Source organism: Macaca fascicularis, chromosome 6 (assembly GCF_037993035.2).
Source record: "Macaca fascicularis isolate 582-1 chromosome 6, T2T-MFA8v1.1".
NCBI lineage: Eukaryota > Metazoa > Chordata > Mammalia > Primates > Cercopithecidae > Macaca > Macaca fascicularis.
In genome coordinates, this window is record NC_088380.1 from 114,113,459 (window position 1) to 114,136,754 (window position 23,296).

The following is a 23,296-nucleotide window of genomic DNA, read 5'->3' on the forward strand; positions in this document are numbered from 1 at the left end:
AAAACATAAGTCAGCCAGCTGTTTGTTTGGGTTCTTAAACTGAATGGTAAAAATACAAGCAGTTTTTCCTCAAAGTACTCCACTTTAAACAAGCGAATCTGTTCCATATTTAAATGATTTAATTTTCTTTTTCTAAAAAAAAAAAAAAAGTTTAAATTTTTCATATAATAAGAACATCTTCTCTTCAGAACTTTCATTTCAAATGGCATATGGTTCTCCCTCACCCATCTGATACCCCAGGGATGCCAAAGCACTTAGGAGACCCAAGAGAGTGTGTAATCCAACATGACAGCTGAAGGAGGGAAGGCTGACAGAGGCATCAGAACAGGTACCAGGGAGGGAGAAGCATCATTCTGGAATCTAAGGGTTTACCCTTTTTCTCTCCTCCAAGTTCACCAAAACACTGCAATTCACGTCTCCTCGAGAAGACAGCATCACTGACACGAAAGCTGCACTCAGAGACGGGTGGGACCCACCAAGACAAGCAGCTTTGTGTACCTTAAACTTCACCGAAGCAGACAGGCTGGCCAGCGTTTCTGCACTTCAGTCTCCTAAGTTCTCCATAACCCAGTGTAAGCTCCAGCTGGCTTTGTAGTCAGCTTCCCTTCCCTCTATACGGTGCATTTATGAGTTCAGCTGTGGGCCCTGTTAATTTCCCTCCACAGCCTTTCTTCTCTTCCTAACACATGCATACTTGAGCTCGCTCTGGAGTGCTGACTAAGGAGGAACAATAGGAGGCTTTGAGCAGGGCTCAGCCCCAGACCCAGTCAATATTTACTTCAGTTTGGAGGCACTGTTTTAAAGCTCCTTCCAAGCAGAACTCAACAGGAGGAGTCCCCAGAGGTTTCTAGATTTTAACTAGAGGGAAGAGGGGTATAGAGATAAATAGATTACTGTCCAAACCACTTTCTCAGAGAAAATAAGAGGCTGTTCAACAAAACAGGTTAGACTTTCAATACTAATTAGCAATTTATAACAGGAAAAACCAATCGTCTTCCAACACCCATTACTGCAGTCTTAAAACTCCATATTCAGGCTGCAGTGCAAATCTACTTAATGTGACCCACGTATATCTTGTGAGCAGGGTCCTGACCCTATCACCCACTCAAGAGCTTGCCGTTTGCCTACTCTGCCCAGAATGGCAATGCAAGAACTCTAGGTGAAGTTAACCCAAACTCCACGACTGACTTCCAAACCAGGTCTTATGTATACTACCAATTCAAGTGTGATTACAAAATGAAGTTGTGAATACCAAACCCCATGAATTAAGAGTATGCTATGATAAATACTAGTAAGTATGCCTGCTATCTTTGCAAGAGATTGGAAAGGTTAATCTATGGCTATGAAGAGAGTGACTAAAAAAAAAAAATCACAAATATGCTCTTCCTGCCAGTAAAAGAGGCTTACTATGGGACAGCAGGTGGGAGGTGAGATGGATAGTTTGTTCTAATACCATATTAGAGCCAATAAAGCTTTCCTGTGGGTGTACGTTGCATTCTGTTGACATAAATGTAGACAGACCCTCTATATTAAATACGAAACTACTTAACTGTAAGGATTTTTGTATTTGCCAGCTGGTTTAAACTTTTTTTTAAAGGTCAATTGCCACAGAACTAACCCAAAGTGACAGTTGGGAAATTTTACTAAAATGATTAAGGCTATATAAAATTACTGAAGATGTGTTAGATACCTGAGGAAGAAATCCATAGTTGTCTGCCATAACCAACTATAATACTCATTATTCCATTCAAATCATTAAATAGACTTTGTTCCTTTTGCTTAAAGACTTAACTGTATATTCCATTCACATTTTGCAACATTTCCATAAGAACAGAACCAAATGATCTAAAAACTTTAAAAAGAGAAGTTGAAGAGAATTTACAACGGTGCAGTTACAATTCTAGTTTATGACAATCTTAGTACTAAAGAGCATCTTCTGTATTTTAAACATGTAAAATACATTGACATAACTCAGCCTTTCACTAAGAGAAATAGATAATTCAAACCATCCCTCCCTCCAAAAAAATGAGGTAAAAGGTGATGCACTAGGATTAGCCTATTCAACTATCTAAATTCATCACATGCACTGGAATCCGTTCAGCTCTAGCCTTTAGTACATTATTTACCATATTAATAAAAGCTGAATAATTAAGGTGCAACTCAATCCAATCATTTCAACATCTTAAGGAATTACTAGATAGCTATACACATGCAATTTGATCAATCAACATGCTCTCATGGAAAAAAATAAAAAACTGAGTAAGCCTGGCTGAGACGTAGTCTTTGGTTGATATTTTTTAACTGATATACAAGAATATAAGGAATTAGTATTTTAATAATACAAAATGTCAATAAGTAAGTTATCAAAATTTAAACTTCTTGACTACCCTTTTGCCAAGAAAGCAAGCCTGGAGCAAGGGAGGGACTGTAACTAATATCATTCACCAGACATGGAATCCAAGTAACATAAAATTACCAACCTTTAAACTTGAAATAAACTCATAGCAAGTTCATTCCCTCAACAAATTTTAACTTCCAATGTAGGAGGAAAAAAGAAACCTGCTTTTGTACAAAATGATCTAAGAGCAACAAAGCTAAACCTAACTTTCCTTTGAGCACAGCGATTGTAAATATTAAAATGCTGTACTTTTAAGAGAAATCTGTTAAGCAGAGTTCGCAGTGTTCTTTCAAATAATTTTGGTATGGCTTATGTTAGACCCAATATTTTTATTGCTAGTGGTCAAGTTCTGCCCACCGACATCACTAAATTTCTGGGTATGGCACATAAGGATCATTGATAATTTCCCTTATGAATTACTTTTTTCTGGCATAAATGAGGTTTGTACCTTCAGGAGTAAAACAATGTTACAAAATGATTATGTAAGTATATGACGGAAATTTTTTAAAAAGTAACAGGCACATTTGCTATCCACCTAAACAACTATAAACATAGGAAGTAAAACTGGCTTTGAATAACCACCAGACAATTCTATAGGAAAGCAGCCCTTTGGCAGTAATGTATTGCGCAGGTTTCAATGCATTAAAATATGTGTTCCTTGACAAATCCTGTTTCCTTTCTCAGCTACATGTTGTTATGATCTATTCATGCCTCTCACATCAATGTGTGTATAATATGTACTAAGTTTAAGATAGTCAATAGCAAGAGTTCTCAAGCAGAGCGTCAAGGGGCTAAACCCTGCTCTTCTAGCAGCAGAATTCAGAAAAATCCAAGGATCCCAGGGACAGCCCAGCTACCCGTAAGGAGCAGGCCCAGATAGGAATTGATTTGTTTCAACAAGCTCCTCATTGGAAATACAAGCATCCTCCAAGAGGATGTCGGTATTCATTAATTTCTCCTTTGAGATGGAGATATCTCATTATAACTATGAAGTCCAAAGCAGAGTATCAGGATTTTAGAAGTCAAAGAAGAAACAATATAGCAGAGACAAACTGAGAGGGGAAGAGAGGGCATTAAAAATAAACCTGGCCAATTTTACAAAGGAGATTCAAAATTCCTTTCTGGGGAAGAAGATCCTGGAAGACTTGCCTCTCAAGAGTCACTCTTTACACATTATTACTCTTTTAGAAATCACAAGATAAAACCTAAAATGCAAATTCCTTTAAATAAAACCCAATGTAAATGTACAAATCATCTCTCAGGAACAACATACATTACAAAATGATACAATTTGGTCTATCTTTTAAAAAGTCAACTATTCTGTGATGCTTTTAAAATAAGTGTTATTTGTAAGAATGTATTTTCGATGCAACTTACCAGAATGTATATAAAGTGAGATTCACAAGAAGATATATAAAGTGAGGTAACTCCCCTTAAATCTCTATTTTCCCCCCAATTTATTGAGATATGGTTGACTTTATCCTTTTTACAAGTTTTATATCAGTTTTTAAAGTCTGGTCACATATACACATTCCTTTAAATTTTCACAAGTCTGAGGGAGATATTTTTATTATACCCATTGATCTATTAGGGTAAAGAAACTGAGGCTTAGATTCACCACTATAAATGGCATACTTGCAACTCAGACAGAGCTGAAATTTAATTAGCTCTGAAATAAAACCAAAAAATGTTAACAGACAAATGACAAATCTAATCTGATATGGGTTTTTTAATATCTTACTTTCTGAGTCCTTGCCTATCCAATACCCAAACAGATTTGAAATTTGATCTGTAACAGTTGCTATTGTAAAAATTCAAAACAAAAAAGTACATAAACACAATGTTTTTACTACATGCAGTTAACTAATCTGTATAGGAACATGTATTAGTATACAGAAGAACTTGGTTACAACCTATCAATATGATGACAAGTCACTGTTAATAACTCTGAGTTAAATAAAAAACATTTAATGTGCTTATTTTCTTTTTTAAAAAATGGAGGTGAAAAACAGTATTAAGAACTACTGAGCATCTTCTACTTCATCCAAAACACAAATCTTAGGTATATCAACTCTATTTTCAACAAACCCATTCCTTAGAGATATGCAAAGTACTTCACTTTAATCAATGACTATATCCTATTCCTAAATGTAACTATCTTTGAAGCATATAGCATAGTTCTTTTTTACGAGCCACTTAAGTTCACACAGAGTCACAGAAGATTCTCGTATTTTAGGATCAATGAGAATCAAAAAACTGGAAACACTAAGTGCCTGTCACCCCCAAATTCACTGTTTGAGAACCCTCATTTACACCACAGTGAACATAAACATAAACTAACAAAACAGTACTATCTTACTAAATAATATTCATAGTTATTATGAAATAGTACCCAAAGTTCTAATTAAATCCATTGAAGATTTAAAAAGAAAAATATTTGCTTCTGTTTTAAAATTATCGAAACGTATTGGTAAAAATTTGTTTTAAAAGTAAAAGAATACTTAAATGAAGTTGCCACTGTCTTGTTCATCTATTTCCTTTCATAAAAATACACTTGACTTAAAGTACAAACCATTTTATCTTTTTTAAAAATAATCATTCCATAGAGGTATATTTCAATTAAGTCAGTCTACTTAACTGATGCTTTCAAAGATTTGACAGTTCATTTAGATTAGTAATACTGTATTTATATACACAGAGTGAAGATCAGTAAAAACAAAACACAAAAAAAACCACAGAGTAATCTTCTGAATTTAAGTAGTTCCATTTCTTACTTGCTAATACAAAGATTTGCTTTGAAAATGCAAATAACATATATGCTGTGAGAAAAGTGGAAGCATATTTGCAGATCTTGTATTACCTAGACTCTACAGGAGCAAAGGTTTCTCACTATGAGAATCATAGAACTTTACAGAAAGAAGGCATTTTGTCCCAAGTCTTTTATAACTCCATTGAAATTACAGGCTCCTGAAAGCCACCCACAAGAAATCCAGACATTGAATGTAGAAAAACTGTTAGTCATCTTTTATGCTGAATGTAAAAAGAACATTTGGGGTTAATTTAACCACATGGATTTAAATTGGAAAGTGTTAAAAATCTGTTTCTGAGGTGTAATTCTGGCATTGCCACATAAAATACATCTTGGGAGGGTTTGCAAATAAATATCCTTAGACATTTATGACAGGATCCTCCTTAAACTTTTTGGACCAGGGTAATATTTTTATTCCAGTGGAATTTGTCTACAGAGACCAAATCTTATAATGAAATCCCCATCCTATTACCTTTGTTAGTGGTGTATTTTCAATGAAGCATAAACCTCAATGTAAAAGTCTGTTTTATTTGTCTGAGTTTTGAAGGAAAGTGGTTAGAAAGGAACACTAGGCATTCTGGGCTTTCTAAATGGCAAATAATTTTCCTTCACATAAATATGGAGCCACTTTAGAAACTGCAGAACTCTATGAAAAGTTCAGTGCAAATACAACCAAGAGTCCTTGAAGAGGAGCCAAAAGTAATCTCTCTCCCACTTAACTGTATCTAGAACCTTGCTGTCCAAACCACGGTTCATGAGCCAGCAGCATCAATGTCATCTGGGAGCTTGTTAGAAATGCAGACTGTCAGGGCCCTATGTAGCCCAGACCTACTAAATTAAATCTGCATTTCAACGAAATCTCCAGGTCTGTGTTCACCTTACAGTGTGAGAAATAGTGACCTAGAAATTACAGATCGAATGCTTCATGATGACAGGGATGCTGTATATATGCTGTTTACTGCAGTATCTCCAGTACCGAGAACAGTACCTGGCCCACAGTGGACACTTGACATAAATATCTGTCAAATAAATCTATATGTGCACATTTATAGTACTATTTTATACTCTGTAATATAATTATATGTATAAAATTATTGTATCTGCACAATGCTCTTAAGTTCCTTACAGGTGCAAACATTCTCCTATCCCTGAATTCTCTGTATGTCTCCCAGTGTTCTGCACATAATATCACTTAATAGTTTATCAATGATAACTTTTAGATATTGAATATAGGAATATAGAATTTCTTCAATGTGAAAACTTTGGAAAAATAAGTTCAAATCAACATGTAGTTGCTGAATTCATCTATTTGGCTTTGGTTTTAGATACAGCTAAGAGTGCTCACCCTAGGAATGAAAATAGTAATGGAAAACATTACATAGGGCCAAGTTCTGATTCTATGTGGTATCAGAGAACAGGAATGGCGTGGATGACTGAAATCCAAAATTGAATCCAAACCCTCATGTTATTCAATAGCTTTAAGGTCTTTCCTTAACAAATCTTCTATCCAAGCTGCTAAAAGTTTGAGAATTTTTTTTTTTTAGTTTCCTTTTCTTTCTCAAATCTATCCACAGGTCTACAGGCCTGGAGACAATAAAATGGGCAAAAGCCATCAAAAGAGAAAAACAGCCATTGAGAGATTTACATAATAAATGAATTAAGTGATTAGCTCTCAAATAATCAGATGTCATTGAAAAAATCTCAAGTAAAAAAATAATTTTCAAAAGACGTAATTATAATAGATATGTTAATATATGTATTGATAACAAGACCATGCCAAAATAATATTCAAAATAATTAGATATTCAGACTCATAGATACTGCTGGTTCTCTCAGTTCATATTATAAAGGAAGAATGCTAAAATAGGGAGCCCCTTCCTAACAAAGAACTGCATTTTTTCATTTTAATTAACTAAATTAGATAGTCCTTTCTACATTTTTTTTCCTTCAGAGAACAGAGGATAACGGTAAACCAATAGGTATGTCTGACCTTAGGTATACATATTCTTATGGAATATCGTGTATACATATACCCACCCGCTCCACACACACCACCTCTGTCATGTTGTCTTCCCAAGAGTATAGCTGACCACGGTGATAGCAGAGTGTGTAATTAGTTTTCATTGTTCCCTTGACAGCTATAGTTCCATACAAGACCCTTTGCTTTTGATGCTGTAAATGCTATGGAAAAAATACACTAATAACAGACATTTAATTATGGTTCTAGCAACCACAGTGGGAACACTGCCAGAAAAAGACTGGAACCTCTGGGATGGCAGAAATATATATATATATATATATATATATATATATATATATATATATATATATGGTGAGGGGGAAGGTTCTGTTCTTCAATCATAGTAATTTTCAAAATATTAATGACAAGCATATGGTGGGAAAATTTTTAAATTTTTCCTTGATTCTTTGTTGACAATAAAGTATGTGTACAATGCTACACCAATACTAAAACCACAAAGAACACTATCATGTCTGTACTAAAATGCTAATAAGAATAAAGGCATTATTGAGGGAAATATTCTTTAGAATAGTTTTACATTTTGATACTATTGGTAAAGAGTGCAAAGATTTCATTTCAAATTTTGTTTTCTGCCTGGATTTTCACAGACTTAAAAAAATGATCACTTGTGATACAAAATATCTGGGTGCTACATTCTCTGAGGTTTACTTTAATTTGTTTTATACAGTATTTAAAATAAAGCATCCCAAGTTGCTGCCATGGCAGACACCAGATCTATCACTGAGGTCCCTTCTCTCCTTATTAATTAGTAATTGGGAGACACATTTTGGCAGCTTTCGTTTCCCCATTATTTTCTCTAGTTTGACACAAAACCCTGTCAGAAGCACCACTATTTGAACTGTACCCCTCTTAGTGCTGGGTCACTAAATTTTAATAAACGGAGCTCCCGCCAGAAAACTACTGAAATAGGCGTAAAAGTTTATTGAAGCAGTAACAGTAAACAAATATATGAAGAAAGCGCTGAATGCCACAGTATCTAAAACATTAATGGTCTGTCTGAACCCAGGGGTTACTGGCGAGATTGCAGAGCAGAGGCTAAAAGAAAAGGCCTTTAACAAAACCACTGCTTTCATCTGTCTGTTAAAAAGAAAAAAGAAGAAGAAAAGTATTAGCTAAATAAAACAGGCCAAACACTTTGCTGCAGCAGAACTGTACATCTGAGCTTCCCTTAGCCTCCATTATCCCAACACATTGACTATAATTATTGGGAGGCAAAGATTTATAGTGACTATATGGATACAGAAGCCATCCAGAAGCCACAAAAGCTCTGTCAGAGCCAAAGAAACATTTTTATAAATGGTAAGGTGAGAAACTTAAAATGAAAACTAAAAAGACTGATACTTTGGAGGGCTGCAAATAACTACACAATCAGTTTCAAGATCTCCATCTCAAAGTGTCAGTCACTTCAAAACGCATCCTGCTACGATGGTGGCTCAGGACACTTGTGTGCCAGGGCAGTGGCCATGCTGTGCGAGTCAGAGGTCACCGCTTCCACATTCCGACATCTGTCTGTATTTTCTTGCCCTGAAACAATAGAAGGGGAACTAGGCTCATTTGCTCCCACTTTGTTTAACCTAATTGTTAGACATAAAAGATAATTTCCCATATTTAGAGTTATTTTTTCCTTTTCCCCCAAATTCTCATTTGTCTCCATAAAATTAAAAACTATTAAAAATGTAAGCAGGTGAAGTTGTCTATACATTATTGAGTTTAGTAAATGTAACAAAATTGTTTATCCCACTGACATCTACGAAATATGAAACATCAAGTATCATGTCTGTCATCATCACAACCTAGATAACAATTTGCACCATAATTATCCAATCTAACTATGCCATAACTTCCTTTAATTCAAACCACAACACTGTGTGTTTCATATAAAAATACTTTCATTTACTTTCATAATTTTCAGGGAAAGAGGCAAGAGTTAATTCTTAATTATAGTTTTTACATATATAAATAATTAATAAATTTTAAAATGGAAACTCTGACAGCTTGGAAACAGCAAGAAAAAAAAAACAAAAGGTATTTGTTAATTCATTTAAAAACAAAAGGTCACTTTGAACACTCAGTTATTTTAGTCTCCTCACTAGCCAAAGAAAAACAGATGCTAGATATCAGAGGAAAGTTTTCTGTGCAAAAATGGTCAACTCATACCTGAACTTTAACCATGATACATGTATCTGTTATTAAAACGTGCACTTTATTTATTGCCTTTACACTACATCTACAACCACCCAAAATCCTACCTCTAACGAACTGAAGCAGTTTTTCATACGTGACATTAGTAGTATTTATCTGTGCCCAGCTTAATCAGGCTAAGTCAGGTTACTTCTGAAATAAATTTTACAGAAGCTCTGTTTTTGCTGCAGTACATGAGAATAATGTTCCCAGCCATCATCAAACACATGCAGTAGTAAGGAGTATAGTATAAATTTTTAGTAAAGTTTACTAGGTCACTTGGTTTTCCAAATGTATCCAGAAATACAAAACATGACAGAAAATATAGTAGACTCAGTTGATATACTCTCACAATTTTTAGTAACAAATATGAATTTACTTGTAAAATAATCTATGAGAACCCACAAGAAAGATTTGTTCTAATGTGATAGGAAGAGCTTATATTTCAGACAAAAAGGCTCTGGCTTAATGTAATCTATCTTAAATAACCCCAACTGCTTCATTTTTAGAGGTACCTATACTCTTATCAGTACCTTTTGCTGGAGAAAGATTCCTGGTAGACTTGAGTAATTAAAAAAAAAAAAAAAAAAAAGGCAACCAACAAATAAAAAGAACTACTTAGCATAATCAGAAAAAGGAGATCAGGATTTGGGGGTGCAGGTGACAATAGGGGCTATTGATATGTTCCTTTGAAATTAGCCATAAAGTATAAGCTTCAATAAAAAAATATTTATGGAAACATGGTACAGCCCAACATTTAACATTAATATATAATATGCCTGAGTTTAAGCATATTATTACTAAGTTAAAACATTCTTTTCTGTCAACTAAATATAAGATAGCATTTTAGTGAGTTCGCAAATAAGATAGAACTTTAAATGTAGAGAGCCCTGCCAAAATGATCATAAAGTGGTTTAGTCCTTTTCTATCGTCCATATTCATTTCTGGACCAATTTCACGAAAGAAATAAAATCGGTCTTAAAACAAGATGGCTGCTTCTAGGGGGGAAAAAAAAACCACGCTGATTTAACTGAAAGCCAAAAAACTAGCTTTTCTAAATCAGGAAATAAGACTTAATCATATTTTTTCTAATCTCTAAGTAGGTATTCATGTACTTCCACATGGTAATCCACATATTATACTGTGCAGTTATTTTTAATCATTAATAGCAAAGTGATTTTTAAAACAGGTCTAATCGATGTGTACTAGTAACATGATTGTCCAAGGCATATACATATTTGCTAATATATATGACTGTCCAGAGCATATGCCCAAACTTCTACTTTTAGTTCATACCAGAATCATGATCATCAGTCATGAAAATCAGGTCACTTGATAAGCAATAATAGAAAGAATATTTATATCTTATATCTCCTAAGAATCCAATCATAAAACAGGCAGTAATATCCTATTACAATCAAATCAACTGTACTTGACTTTTTAAAAGTAAAAATCATAGGAACTTTACTGTTAGACGATCTTTCCTTGAGCTATACTTTGCTGACCCTCCCTAAAGCAACTGGAAGATCAATTCCGATATGCATATAAAAATTAAGAGCATTTTATCCATCTTGAAATAATTTTAAAATAAGATTTTTAAAAATCATTCAAACCTATTTTTATTCCTCACTTGAGTGGAAAATAAGACCTGACAGTAACATTTTCTTCAACCTGTCAACTGTCAATTGTATGAAGGATGTTTCTAAAGATGACAAAGGTTTATTTTTCCTTATTGAAAATGATAGAATTCTACCTGAATGAAAGCTGAGCTAACCATCACTGTGGTACACTACTGTCTCTCAGCAACTAGTTAGCTTAAATAAGAGTTTTCAATATTTTAAAATAATGTTTTCATTGAACTATATGGTTTACTGTTTGAAAATTATATTCAGAAGCCTCAAAAACAAGAATTTGCATCCACTCAAATTTTCCAATTAGAAAATAGCATACAGATTTCAGTTTACAATAAATCCTTTAGAGAGTACAAAAAGAACTATCAAGAATATGAAGATATTAGGAATGATTTTACTCAAAATCATGCAAAATAGTTGTAGTCAGAAAAAAACTTGATTAATTTTTAATTTTAAGCTAAGTGGTCCTGTGTCATTGTGCTCCTTTATGACCGACTAAATTTTGAAAACATAAATGCAGACAAATTTAAGAGGAAATAGATCTCCTAGTAGTGAGTAATATCCTATTCAGAAGCACTGGAAGTTCACATTAATCACAAGAAACTTTTCTACAAAACAGCTCAGGACATAGGTTGAAAAGCAGACTAAAATATAAATTTGATAATATAAATCAGGCCCTTAAAAGAGACAGTAATTTATTGATGTTTGGCTAAGACCACCAACACAAGACAAATTATTAAAAGTGAATATTAATACCTCATTTCTTATACTCCTCTTTGAGGTTTTTATACCTGAAAATGAAGGTGTTATCCGTCACAAATGATCAAAGGGCAATTTTTTTCCTCAGTTCAGAAGGCTGATCTGACTGAGTTGTCCTGGGTAAGAGGCAAGGACCTTCCTCACTGTGCTTAGGGAAATTGAGGCTTCCTTTGCAACATGGATATTCTAATCAGGAATGCTATTTTAACAGTTTGTATACTGCTTCTGAAAAGAAAATTGATAATACAGAATCTTCAACATAGAGTCGTTCATTATTTCAAACAAAGTATCACAGCTTTTTAAGTCCTTATTACTATAGAAGTTATTCAACACATACACAAAAATGAGGAGGGTTGAGTGGTATCTTATAAAAAATTTCAAATTGATTTATATTGAAAAAACAAATCAATAAGCACTAGACCAAATGCTACCCAACATGTAAAATTCTATTCTTAACATATTCTCATATTTTGTTCATTTTTATTTTAATGCTTTCTCTCTCTCAAAGGTAAATTTTCTGGCATATACTTATCCCAAGCTAGCAAAGGCCAGAACTCCTGAAGGACTAATTGTATTCATTCATTTTCTTGGCCCAGCATGAAGCTGGTAGCTTGCTTGGTTCATAGCAACAGGGGAGAAAAGGAGGCGCTCATCTTTATCTGTCCTCATCCAACAGGAAACCAGGCCAGTGGACAGAACGCAATGCAATGCCTGTTCAGAAGGCATTCTGCAAGATTAAATGGCAAGAAATTCACAAGGTTAATTTGCACCCAAGTAACTAAGTGTTCCCTCCAAACCTGATCCTCAGCCTTCAAAGGTGGAAGCTTCTGAAGCTATTGATTGTTAGCCACAACACATATGACAACAAGATATTAGTTCAGTGAAGTGATGGTTTAGTTATCACCACTAAAATTACCTAACAGACAGTAATAAACTACTGAAGACTGATACTTTTAATCACAAGTAGTTTACTGATCTTGGTCTTACCCTGAAAATGCCAAATTAGACTATAGAGTCAAATCTGCCTCAAATAGCTCTAATGTTCCTGTCATCTAAAAATCAGACAGTTGAGTATTTCTGATAGTTTATTGTGAACATATAAAATAATGAATAAAATAGATAGAACATATCTCAGTAGCTAACTCTACTTTTCAAAATTCTACGGAAAACTGGCCAAAAAACAAGAAGCATACTTCTCTTTTACAAATTTCTAGATTAAAAAAAGGCAGGGGGGAGTCAATTCAGGTCTCTTACAAACATATAAGCATAAAAACATGGGTTATAAATCTCAGTCATACTGCCTTATTTTTATCCTGGTACTTGCATAAATTCTGATATAAATTTCAGAATAATAAAATTACTACCAATACATCTAATAAAGTGATACGTTACATTGAGGCTTAAAGTTAATGCATTTTACTTGAAGAACATTTATGTTTCTAACATACAAAATATTACATTAAATATTTAAAATTTCAAGAATAAGGACAATCCTTTCTAAGTTTCGTGACAAAACTCATTCAAAACCAAGATAATATTCAATCTTTACTCACAACAAATTCTTAGATTTAAAGCATGCTGATTTCATTTATTTGTCAGTGAAAAGGTCACAGTGCCGGTATACTGGTATATATATATATATATATATCAAAATGATGATGGCTCAGATTTTTTTTAATGGAGCAAGTAAATTTTGAAAGAAGAAAAATACTCAAGGGAATATGATTAGGGAAAAAAAAATGTCACTACTTCTCTCTTCTTAGCCACATACATTTGACCTGTACTGCCAGAGGATTTGGGAGTGTTGACCTAGAATTCACATTACTTTCACAACTCCAAGATCACATGTTAACAAAACTAAAAGGTGTCAATTACCTGCTACTCTAATATGAAATGTTTAATTTACAAGTCCCTACAAGAATTGAGAAAGTCCAAAGAAAACATGATTAGGTTAAAGTTTAGTAAATCCTTGATGAATTACAGAGATATTTTCCTCTTAAGAGTATAACCTTTTAAATTGATGATACTCAAACCTTAACGGAAGCAAAACACCGGTTGAGGAGGACTGGTATTCCTAAAAGAGTGTTGGTCATATTTGCTGCTGTATTATTTGATTATTGCATCAATAATGCCAACCAGTAGGAGATATGTTTAATTACCCTAATGTCATTTCGGCAAATAGTCAAAATAATCCAAGAAGAACTTTCAATATGCACCCGATGTTTAAAAGTATATTCTTATTAGACGCACCAAAAACTGTTTATGGCATACTTCAGATGAATAGGCATGTTCTTAGTATTATGACTCTCTTTATAAGCATAGCTACTAAAGAGGACTGTAAATAAAGTTTTATTACTGGAAGTCTTTTTAACATTACTTAAAATCTTTTTACATTCTTAAAGAAATTAAGGACAAATAGTTATATTCTTCTTGATGTGGATTTTCATTACTCAAAGTTACTTAGTGACATTCCAGTTTAGAATTCAGCATAACATTAAAAGGATCATTTGATTATTTACACTTTCAGGTAAAACTTATACAAGTTTTCAAATTTTGGAAATATAGAAGATGCATTTAGGCAAATGTTATCATATATTTCTATTCAAACTGATAGTTCTCAGTTGCTATTTCACAAATTTGTGCGAATTCAACACATAAAATCAGTTTGGTCCCCTATCCAATAAACACTACCAACTAAAAAGTTATCAGCATTTGAAAACTCAGTATCCACTTCTCAGAAGTGAATACCTGGGTACATAGATTCTAACAGTAAAACTATTCTGACAACAAATAAGTTTAATATTTTTCCCATGAAACTACATCTATAGATGCTCATTTATCAATGGAGATGCAGTAATGAAACTCCACGTAGAAGATAAACTCCTATCAGATACACAAGTTACACATAACTCAAGTTACACAGTAAGATACTGTACTTAATACCTGTGATCAAGATACATTTAATTCTGATTTTACCTAAACATAATTTCAAATTGAATCTGTTAGTATAAGCTAAAGTAGATTTACTTCATTTAGACACAGTATACATTATCATTAGTTTAATGTGCCCACTGAAGTTATAGTCTGAGGGAAAAATAAAAAAATTTATTTAAGTTGCAATTAAAGTCCTCTATTCTTTTTTCAAAAGATTGAAGTCTTTCTAGTTTATCAAAATCTTAACAGATAGGTTCTATATAAAGACACAAAGCATGGCTAGCTTACTTTACAAAATAACATATATGAAGAGGAATTGCACAACACTGAATTTATAAAATTTACTAAACCCGTGGAAATTTTCTGAAATATTTTCTTACTATGGTTTGTGAAAAACTGTTAGTTTTTATTTTTAAAATACTTATTCGGCATGTGGCCTCTTTAAAATTATATCCAAGTTGACTTTTCTTAATGCATCAAAAAAGCAACATCTTATTCAACACTTCAGAGATAAAACTGCCTACTTTTAAAATATTGTTTTTAAAGTAAGTTTTTAACTGTGATAACATACCAAGATAAATGTGTCCATAAATTCCTAAGAATAGTAAGTGTTAGGGCTGTATCTCTTGGGGTTAAGAGGAGTACATCATTCTTTCTTTTGGCCATTATCAAACTGATAATGATCAAATAGAAAGGTATTTCCACAAACCTGAAATCAGAATACCGATTTAGAAATACTCTTGGTATTTTAAAATTCTGCAGATCAACTTTGTCTGGGCAGGTTCAAAGCCTCCGTGGCATCCTGAGCAGAAGAGTTTTCTGCAGGCAGGGCAGATCTATTAAAAAACATGACCTGTGACAAAAATCAATGTGCTAATCTCAAACCAAACAACAGTATCAAAAGCATAAAACAGAGATAACCTAAGATAAAATGTCCTCAAACTAACTCAGTCTAGCTTGACAGGTTAAGAAGGGGGGTTAGAGTAGGGGTGCTGCTGGTTCTTTCCGTTTTAAGCCAGGAACACTGGAACACCCAAGTATCCAAATAAATGAATGCCATGAGAAAAAGATCACATTGTGGAGTTTGGAATGGGAAAGAAAAGACAACCAAGAGCAAGATAGCCCAAATTCAACGAAACAATTTCAGTGTTGCTTTATTTAATAAGGTGCTAAAGTTCAGAGATACACATTTCTGCTTCGTATATGCTGCCTAATAAAGCACAAACGGGGGGAAAAAACTAACAAAATGAGACTTGCTTTTAACACCATCACAACTGGAAAGCTTGCTCTATTTGTCTTGTCAGCTTTAATAAAAGGCATCTCCTGTGGCAGGATGGCTTCTTTTTCTCTTTTCCTAATAGTGGTAAGTGGCATGTCAAAGAAGAAATCGCTTCCCATTCCACCACCCACCTCCAGGAGACTTGTTTTTTGAACCAAACTTTTAGGACTATCTCCACTCCTGTTCGGCGGTTCATTTAGGACTTGGGCAGTTACCTGAGTAAGACTATCCTGGACTAGCGGGATAAGGGGAACTCCCTCTCGGTTCTGTAACCGGCGGACTGCTTGTGGGGAAAATCTTCCCATCTTCAACTGCGCTGACATTACTCAAGCGGGGAATCCCACTCTTGCCTGCATGCCGAGGGGAGGCTGGAGGCAGGCGGAGAGGGCCCGCCGGACACAGAAAAAAATTGGAGGCGCCCACCGATACCCTCTCTCCTGGAGAAAAAATTGGAGGCGCCCACCGATACCCTCTCTCCTGGAGCCCGGGACGCGCACCAATTCTAGGCTAACCCCTGGGCCTCCCGCCTCTCTCTTCCCAACTTCCACTCCAGCCCAGTGAAAAAACCTGTGATTTTAGATGCAATCGGTACTCTTAATAAATAGTACCTAGGAGGGCACTGAGACCGGGACACAGCTGGAAGCTAGCCTCTGTCCCAGAGAAAGCAGTGCGGTATGGGCCCAGCGGGGCCGACTTCTGTGCACAGACCGGGAAGCAGTAAAGGTTCCGAACTGCTCCAAACCCGGAGGACCCCGCCGGACACTCTGGATAACCTCCCCACTCCACTCCCAGGGTCCGAAAACACGGGACGTCTGCGACTGGCCGGTGTCCAGCACGCGCGCTAGGACGGCCCCAGGCGCCCACCTCTAGTCTCCCGCGTACCCAGCGGGCTTCGGGGACGCCTACAAATCGGTTCCAGGTAACCGCGCGCGTTCCTCCGGCAGCACATCGCCAGGCCGCGGGCGAAGGGCTCCCACCTCCTGGCTGGGCCAACTCTGGCAGCTTGTTCCGCACACATGACGTAACCCGGTATTAGATCAAACTTTCTGGCATCTTGAACCCACTAGGGTGGGTGGAGGGATGGAGAAGATGGGAGAATCCTCTCCACTGCAAAGCGCGCCGGGCCCAGACTGACTCAGGGGCCGAATGATTTCCTCGCAGTTAAAGAGGAAAATAAAAACCTAAAGCTTCCGCTTCCCAGCCCCCCTCACTTCCCCTAGCCCGTGCGCTCTCTCTGCGCGCACCGGGAAAAGAAAAGGAAAAATTAAAAAGAAAAAAAAATTAAAAAAAAAAAAAAAAACTTTGGGGGATGTTCGGTGGGTTCTTTCTGCAGTCCCTGCGGACCCACGGTCCAGGCAGGAGCTCCCGGCGGCGTACACTGGGGGCTCCCCGCGCCGGGATCCGGATGCCAGCCAGCCTGCCGGGGCTGGGAAGCGGAGAAGTGCCGACTCCCCGGCTCCCGCCCTTTTCCGAGTCTCCCCGCGCCCCGCAGAAACAGTTGGTCTGGGCAGCCCCGGGGACTCCCAGGGGCACCTGGCCTTTCCGCGGCGGCTTAACAAAGAGGGGCGCGACGCGAGCGCTTCCCGCCGACGCCTAAAGCCATCAGCGCCCGGGCGACGCAGGCTCCTAGGGTGCGCGCCGCCAGCGGCTGGTGCGCGCGGATCCCCGCCGCCGCTCCTTCCGCAGGGCCCCGAGGCCCGGGTAGCCCCGGCTCTCCGCCCCTTACCGGCTTACCTGGGGTTGCTGCTGTTCCAGTAGACAGCGTAGCGGTCGGCGACGGTCTTGGAGCCCGGATCCTGGCTGAACACACACATCCAGAGCACCAGAAACACCAGCGTCAACATCTCCACGTGCAACATCACGCCTGGCCAGCGGCGGAGCCCCCGACGCGCCACTCCGGGGAGAAAGCAGGGATCCGGAGGGAGGGAGGCAAAGGGACAGAGAGAGAGCGGGCGCCAAATAAATATGAATAAATAAAAATGAAGGGGGGCAAGAAAGGAAAGAGGTGCCCACCAAGCTGGGGAGGGGTAGGAGAGCGAGAAGAAAAGAAGGCGGTGTGGTGGGGGGGATAAAGACAAACTCGCACCCCCACTGGAGGGTTCAGGAAGAAAAAGGAATCACAAGATGGAGAGAAGCGTGCGTGTGTGTGGTGGCGGCGGCGAGGGCGGGGGAAGAGGTGCCAAGCTGTGTCTCGGGCGGCGGCGGCAGGCCGGTCACCCCGGGAGAGGGAGGTGCGCGCCGGGCCGGGCGGCTGCAGCGCGGGTCGGGGCAGGCGGCGGCGCGCGCTGCACAGTCACCGGGAGTTTCGCGCCGCAGCCGCGGGGAGACATACACCGGCCCTCCGGGCCCGGCTCAGCGTCGGCGCAGCGGACTACGCACGGCTCCGCCGCCGCCCAGGGCCCTCGCACTGCGCCTCGCTTCCCTCCAAGTTACTTTGGCGGCCGGTGGGAAACTGCAGGAGGAAGGCGACGTGCAGATAGGGGGCTGCGCGCTTGTGGTCCCGGGAGTCTGAGAACCCCTTTCCTCAGCCTCCTCTGTGCCTTAGCCGGACGACCCCCAGAAATCTCAGAGGAGTCGTAGGTGCTGCGGTACCGGGCGGTGCGCGGAGAAGGGTGGGGATCCGGAGCCGCAACCCAGCCCTGTTGGTGTCCTGGAACTGGTTAAGCGGCAGCTGCGCCGGCGAGAAGCGGTCTTGCCTCGAAAACCTCAGAGAAAAGTTTGGCTCTTCGCGTCTTCCGGCAGGTCCCCCAGCACAGTCGGACCGCGGCGGTAGCGGAAGAGGGCACCCCGGGTGCTGGCCGAGGCTCGGGGATTTCTTGCGCGTGCTTTCCTTGGCTGGGTGTGGGTGCACCACAGTAAATGAAGAGCAGAGGTTAAGGCCAGCCGGCCTGGCGGAGCTGGGATGCCTAAACCTGCAAGACGACGACAACCCAAGTGTTCGGCTGGAGAGCGGGAGGGGAAACAATCACTTTCAAATGGATCCCTCCAACTCCTGGATGGGCTGATGTCAGTCTCCGATCGCCTTCCGAGAGGGAGACTGAGCCCCCACTCGCGGTGCCAAGAGCCCGGGGGTGAGCTCTCAGAAGTGTCCCTGCGACTCCGGCGGGTCCAAGCCTAGCAACTTGTAGAGATGCATCAATCAGTTTGAAATGGGAAAAGAGAGAAAAAAAAAAAAAAGGGATCGCACGAGCGAGTGGCACCTCCCCGATGACTACATCAGAAAACCTTCCCGCAGCTGCTCCTCTTTCCCTCCTTAGGCACAGCAGCAGCAACAGAGGTGAAAACCACAAACCGAATCCTAAAACCCCTACCCAGGCGGGAAAATAAATAAACTTGAGCGCAGCAGCAGCAGCAGCACGAGCAGCCCAGGAGGAATTGAAACGACTGGCAAGAAGTGGAAAGGGTTTTGCAAAAGTCAGTTTTGCAAAAGAGGGGGAAAAAAGAGAGAGAAAAAAAAATGCTTTATGGGAAAAAATCTCCTCGGGCACGCCCCCTCGTTAATGACTTGCGTGTAAAGCCGACAGCGGCGGCGACCCAGCGGCAGCAGCCTCAGCAGAGCGCGAGGCCGCGAGCGTGAACGTGGACGTGGGCGGGGGGATGGGGCTCCGCCCGGGCGTGTTGCGCGGGACGCGGGGCGCGGGGCTGGCGAGCGGGCGGGCGGCGCGAGCGCGGGTGTGAGCTCCGGACAGAGCAGGGGGAGGTGCCGCCAGCCCGCGCCCAGCCAGCGCTGCTGCCGCGGCGGCCCGGGTCATGTGGACTGCTTTTTTTTTTTTTTTTTCTTTTCCTCCTTCCACGCCGTTTACTTGGGAAGGGTGCGGGCGGGTGGGGGGCGAATAGCTGGAGCAGCCAGTCAGGGAACGGCCTGCTGTTTGCTTACAGATTGGGGGTTTTTCCTCTCTCTTTACTCCAACTGGATTGGTTTGCTCCACGAGAAAGAGGCGTTTTCCTAATCTCCTCCCTTCCCCACGCCTCCTACCCCCTCCCCCCGCCCCACCTTCCAGAAACCTGACTAATTGAATTACTGGGAGTGCCGAGGCGCCCTCTCCTGCGCCCGAGCCCGGCAGCCACGTGTAACCCTTTGGGTGCTGAATTCCGTCTAGGCTAAGGAATGATTTGACATCTTTCTACCTGGGAGTAGGGTCTTTCGATTTTAAAGGAACCGGTGCCCACCCTTTGACTGGAGAGCCGGCATCTGTCTCTGGTACCCCTCAGGTGACGGATGGGCTGGGACAGAGCCTCTGGGAGTGCGCGTTCCTGTCCTTTCCATCCGCTCTCCACGCCGCACCGTGCCTGGCGCTGGGTTATCTGGAAATCTGAGCACCCCTCCTGTGCCTTTCAACCCTCCTCTTCCCACTTGGGATTTAAAGATTCTTGGGCAGGAAGCGAGTTTTCTTTAAAGTGATGCTCTGAAAACACGTTTTTAAAAATCAGGCAAATCACAGTTTAAAGTGATTACAATTCAGCGCGAACCTTCCACAGAGAGGAAATGAATGCGGCAGACGAGCCCTTCAGAAATAACCTCACACCTCTTCCATTTCAACCTTGAGGGTAATTTGCTGCCCACTCCCCAAAGAATAAACGCCTTTAACGAACCCGGTGCGGAAAGAAATGGGGGCCGGGGGTGGGGGTGTGGGAAGGAAAGCAGTTCCTTTATTGTTGGAAAAGGCCCCTCGGTTCTGGACTTCAGGGGCAGGTTGCAAGCCTGGGTCTTCAGCCGCCACCGGAGCGCGATCTCCTGGCAGCGAGACTGTCCCAGTGCCTCGGGACGCGTCTCCACTGTGGTCCAGAGCCCGGGAAGCGAGCCTGACGCCTGCTCTGCGGGGCCACAGGTCCCCGCGACCCGCCCTTGAGGGGTCCGCGGGCTCGGGAGCAGCGGTATTTTTCTCATGGTCTCTGGGGAGTTTGCTGCCTTAGTGGGAAGGGCAGATCCCCAAGAGAAAAAAGGCAGTTTAGTTTTGCTCCCACACCTGCCTGCTCTCCTTTTTACTTATTAATCCAATAAAATCAAATCTCACATTCTCCCTCCTGCGCTTTCCAGTCCTCAGACGGGATTTCTAGGCGCTTCAGAGCTGTTTGGAAGCGTCCAGACGCCCTCCAGTGGTGGGCCTGCAGTCCGCACCCAGCAGGGGCATTGCCTGCAGCTCAGGCCGGATTCAATTTGGTGGAAAGTCTAGGGCTATGACCAATAAAGACTGAGAGGAAAAGAAACGGTTCATAGGGGCATGGAGGTACCTGGATGTTATGGGCTCTTGGTTAAACGTTAAGTCGGTTTTCAATTACAGTAATATTTCCTATCTGAAAAGATCCTGAAATCGTCCTAGGAAAGTGACTTATGTTTTGTGACTAGATACAAATTGCAATCTGCACAATAATGGACTTTACCACAAACCAACCATCTGCCTAATTATTAAAAACTGAAATTCAGAATGTCAACATAAATACTCCTCCATCATCTGTATGTTTCACAAAGTTCCAGCAGTGAGAAAGAAGTGGGGAAAGAAGTGAGAGAACCAATGGATAAGCTCTTATTTTTCAAATCAAATTTTCAGTTAAAGGGTTATTCGCTTTTTTCCCTGGTCTCTAATCTTGCTGATTTTCACGTTCTTGGCCCATTTTAGGGTGTATTTGTTTTTGCTGTTGCAGGAAAGATGGATTTCTTTCCTTGGCTTTTCTGATAGTGGCTCTAATAGGTGCTCATATGACAGAGACAGTTTTGCAGGAAATATTCTGGACTCTTTTAAGAGATATGTGTATCTTTAGGAAGAAAATTCACGACTCCTGTCTGGGGTAAAATGCTGATCCTCACTGAAGAGTCTTTATTCAGGGAACTATCAGGTAACAGGGAGCTAGCAAGCTGGCTTCCTGTGGGATCAAAGCCAAAAAAAGGTGAAGAAAAAGAAATGGTATCCACTCATTTCCCATTTGAAATACATACGATAGCCAAATGGTAAAATTCAATACATCAGAAAAATATGGATGTCATCATATTTAAATATCTCTATTATTCAAAGTTTGAATAGCCCCATGTTAAACAGAAAAAAATGTATACATTGTCCTCTTCCTTAAAGTGATTCATAAGATTGGAATAAGATGTTGAAATTTGCAGCTGTTCGTAACATAACTCAAATGTCTACGTGAAACAATTCATAAACCTAAATCTAATGACTCTGGGATTATGTGCCTAAGTAATTATTGGTATGGAAGTTACTAGGCAGTGGGATGATAGATACAGTAAGTCCTTAATGTCAGGGATAGGTTCTTGGAAATTGTGACTTTAAGCGAAGTGGCATATATAAGAAAAACAATTTCACCATAGGCTACTTGATATAAACACGAGTTAAATTCCTGTGCATATCTCAGGTCACAAAAATGTCACCAAACTTCCAAATAAAGACCAAAACACTTCTAATGTTAAACACTGAAATAAATGTGAGCTAGACATACATTTGAGAAAGATTAATAAAAACAAGTAAGATCATTTAACCAATTTTTCCAATTCAGGATTGCAAGTGGTTGAAGTTCAGGGCTCAAGGAGGAAAGTAACCCGGGACAGGACACCCTTCTATCCTGGGGTGCACTCACACTCACACTCACACCCACACTCACTCAGACTGAGAATATTTAGATATGTGCACAGCTTAGAGACAACCTAGCGAGCACAGCTGTGGGATGTAGGAGGAAACCAGAGTACCCGGAGAAAACCCACGCAGACATGAGGAGAATGTGCAGACTCCACACAGACAGTGACCATGGCCCGGAATCGATTTTTTTTTCCTCATCACCCATTATGACGAAGTGACGTTGAACCAAACAGCGTTGAGGACCTGCTGTACTTGAATAGAGTTTGAAGAGCTATATTATTAACTGTACACTTACCGTTAGATAGTGTGACTTTGTCTCTTCAGGAAAACATTCATGTGATTTACATTTATACAAATCAGCATTATATAAAATAATTTTACTATAATTCGCCCAGTGTCACAGAGGCAATGACTTTTAAATGACTTTAAATGGCCTTTGGAATGTAAGTATTTTGCCAGGTATAGAAGGAGGTGAACGTGAACGTAAGAACCTAAAAACGTGGAGACAAAAAAAAATGCAAAGAATGTTTGAATGCTTCGAGTTTGACAAGACAGTGTTGTAGGGAGCTGAGACCTGAAAAACTAGGTTGGTAATGGACTATAAAAGGGCTTACCTGCAATTCTGTTTCCATTTAAAGCTATAGGCTACTGGGTGCACTGGTGGTTTTAAAGCAAGTGCCATT

At 39.8% G+C, this 23,296-nt stretch overlaps 1 protein-coding gene across 3 annotated transcripts in view; it reads right to left on the reverse strand.

The window, feature by feature from the left end:
- The window catches only part of EFNA5 (ephrin A5), a 295,312-nt gene extending 275,521 nt beyond the window's left edge, over nucleotides 1-19,791 (reverse strand). For 2 of the 3 annotated variants that reach the window (XM_005557481.4, XM_005557480.4), the window contains exon 1: nucleotides 17,767-19,791. In XM_005557481.4, coding sequence (XP_005557538.1) covers nucleotides 17,767-17,891 — 125 coding nt within the window. In that variant the 5' untranslated portion in view covers nucleotides 17,892-19,791. Of the gene's footprint in view, nucleotides 1-16,896; nucleotides 17,216-17,766 lie in introns of those variants that run through there. The other variant, XM_073994005.1, reaches the window with a different exon arrangement.
- Nucleotides 19,792-23,296: the final 3,505 nt, after the last annotated feature.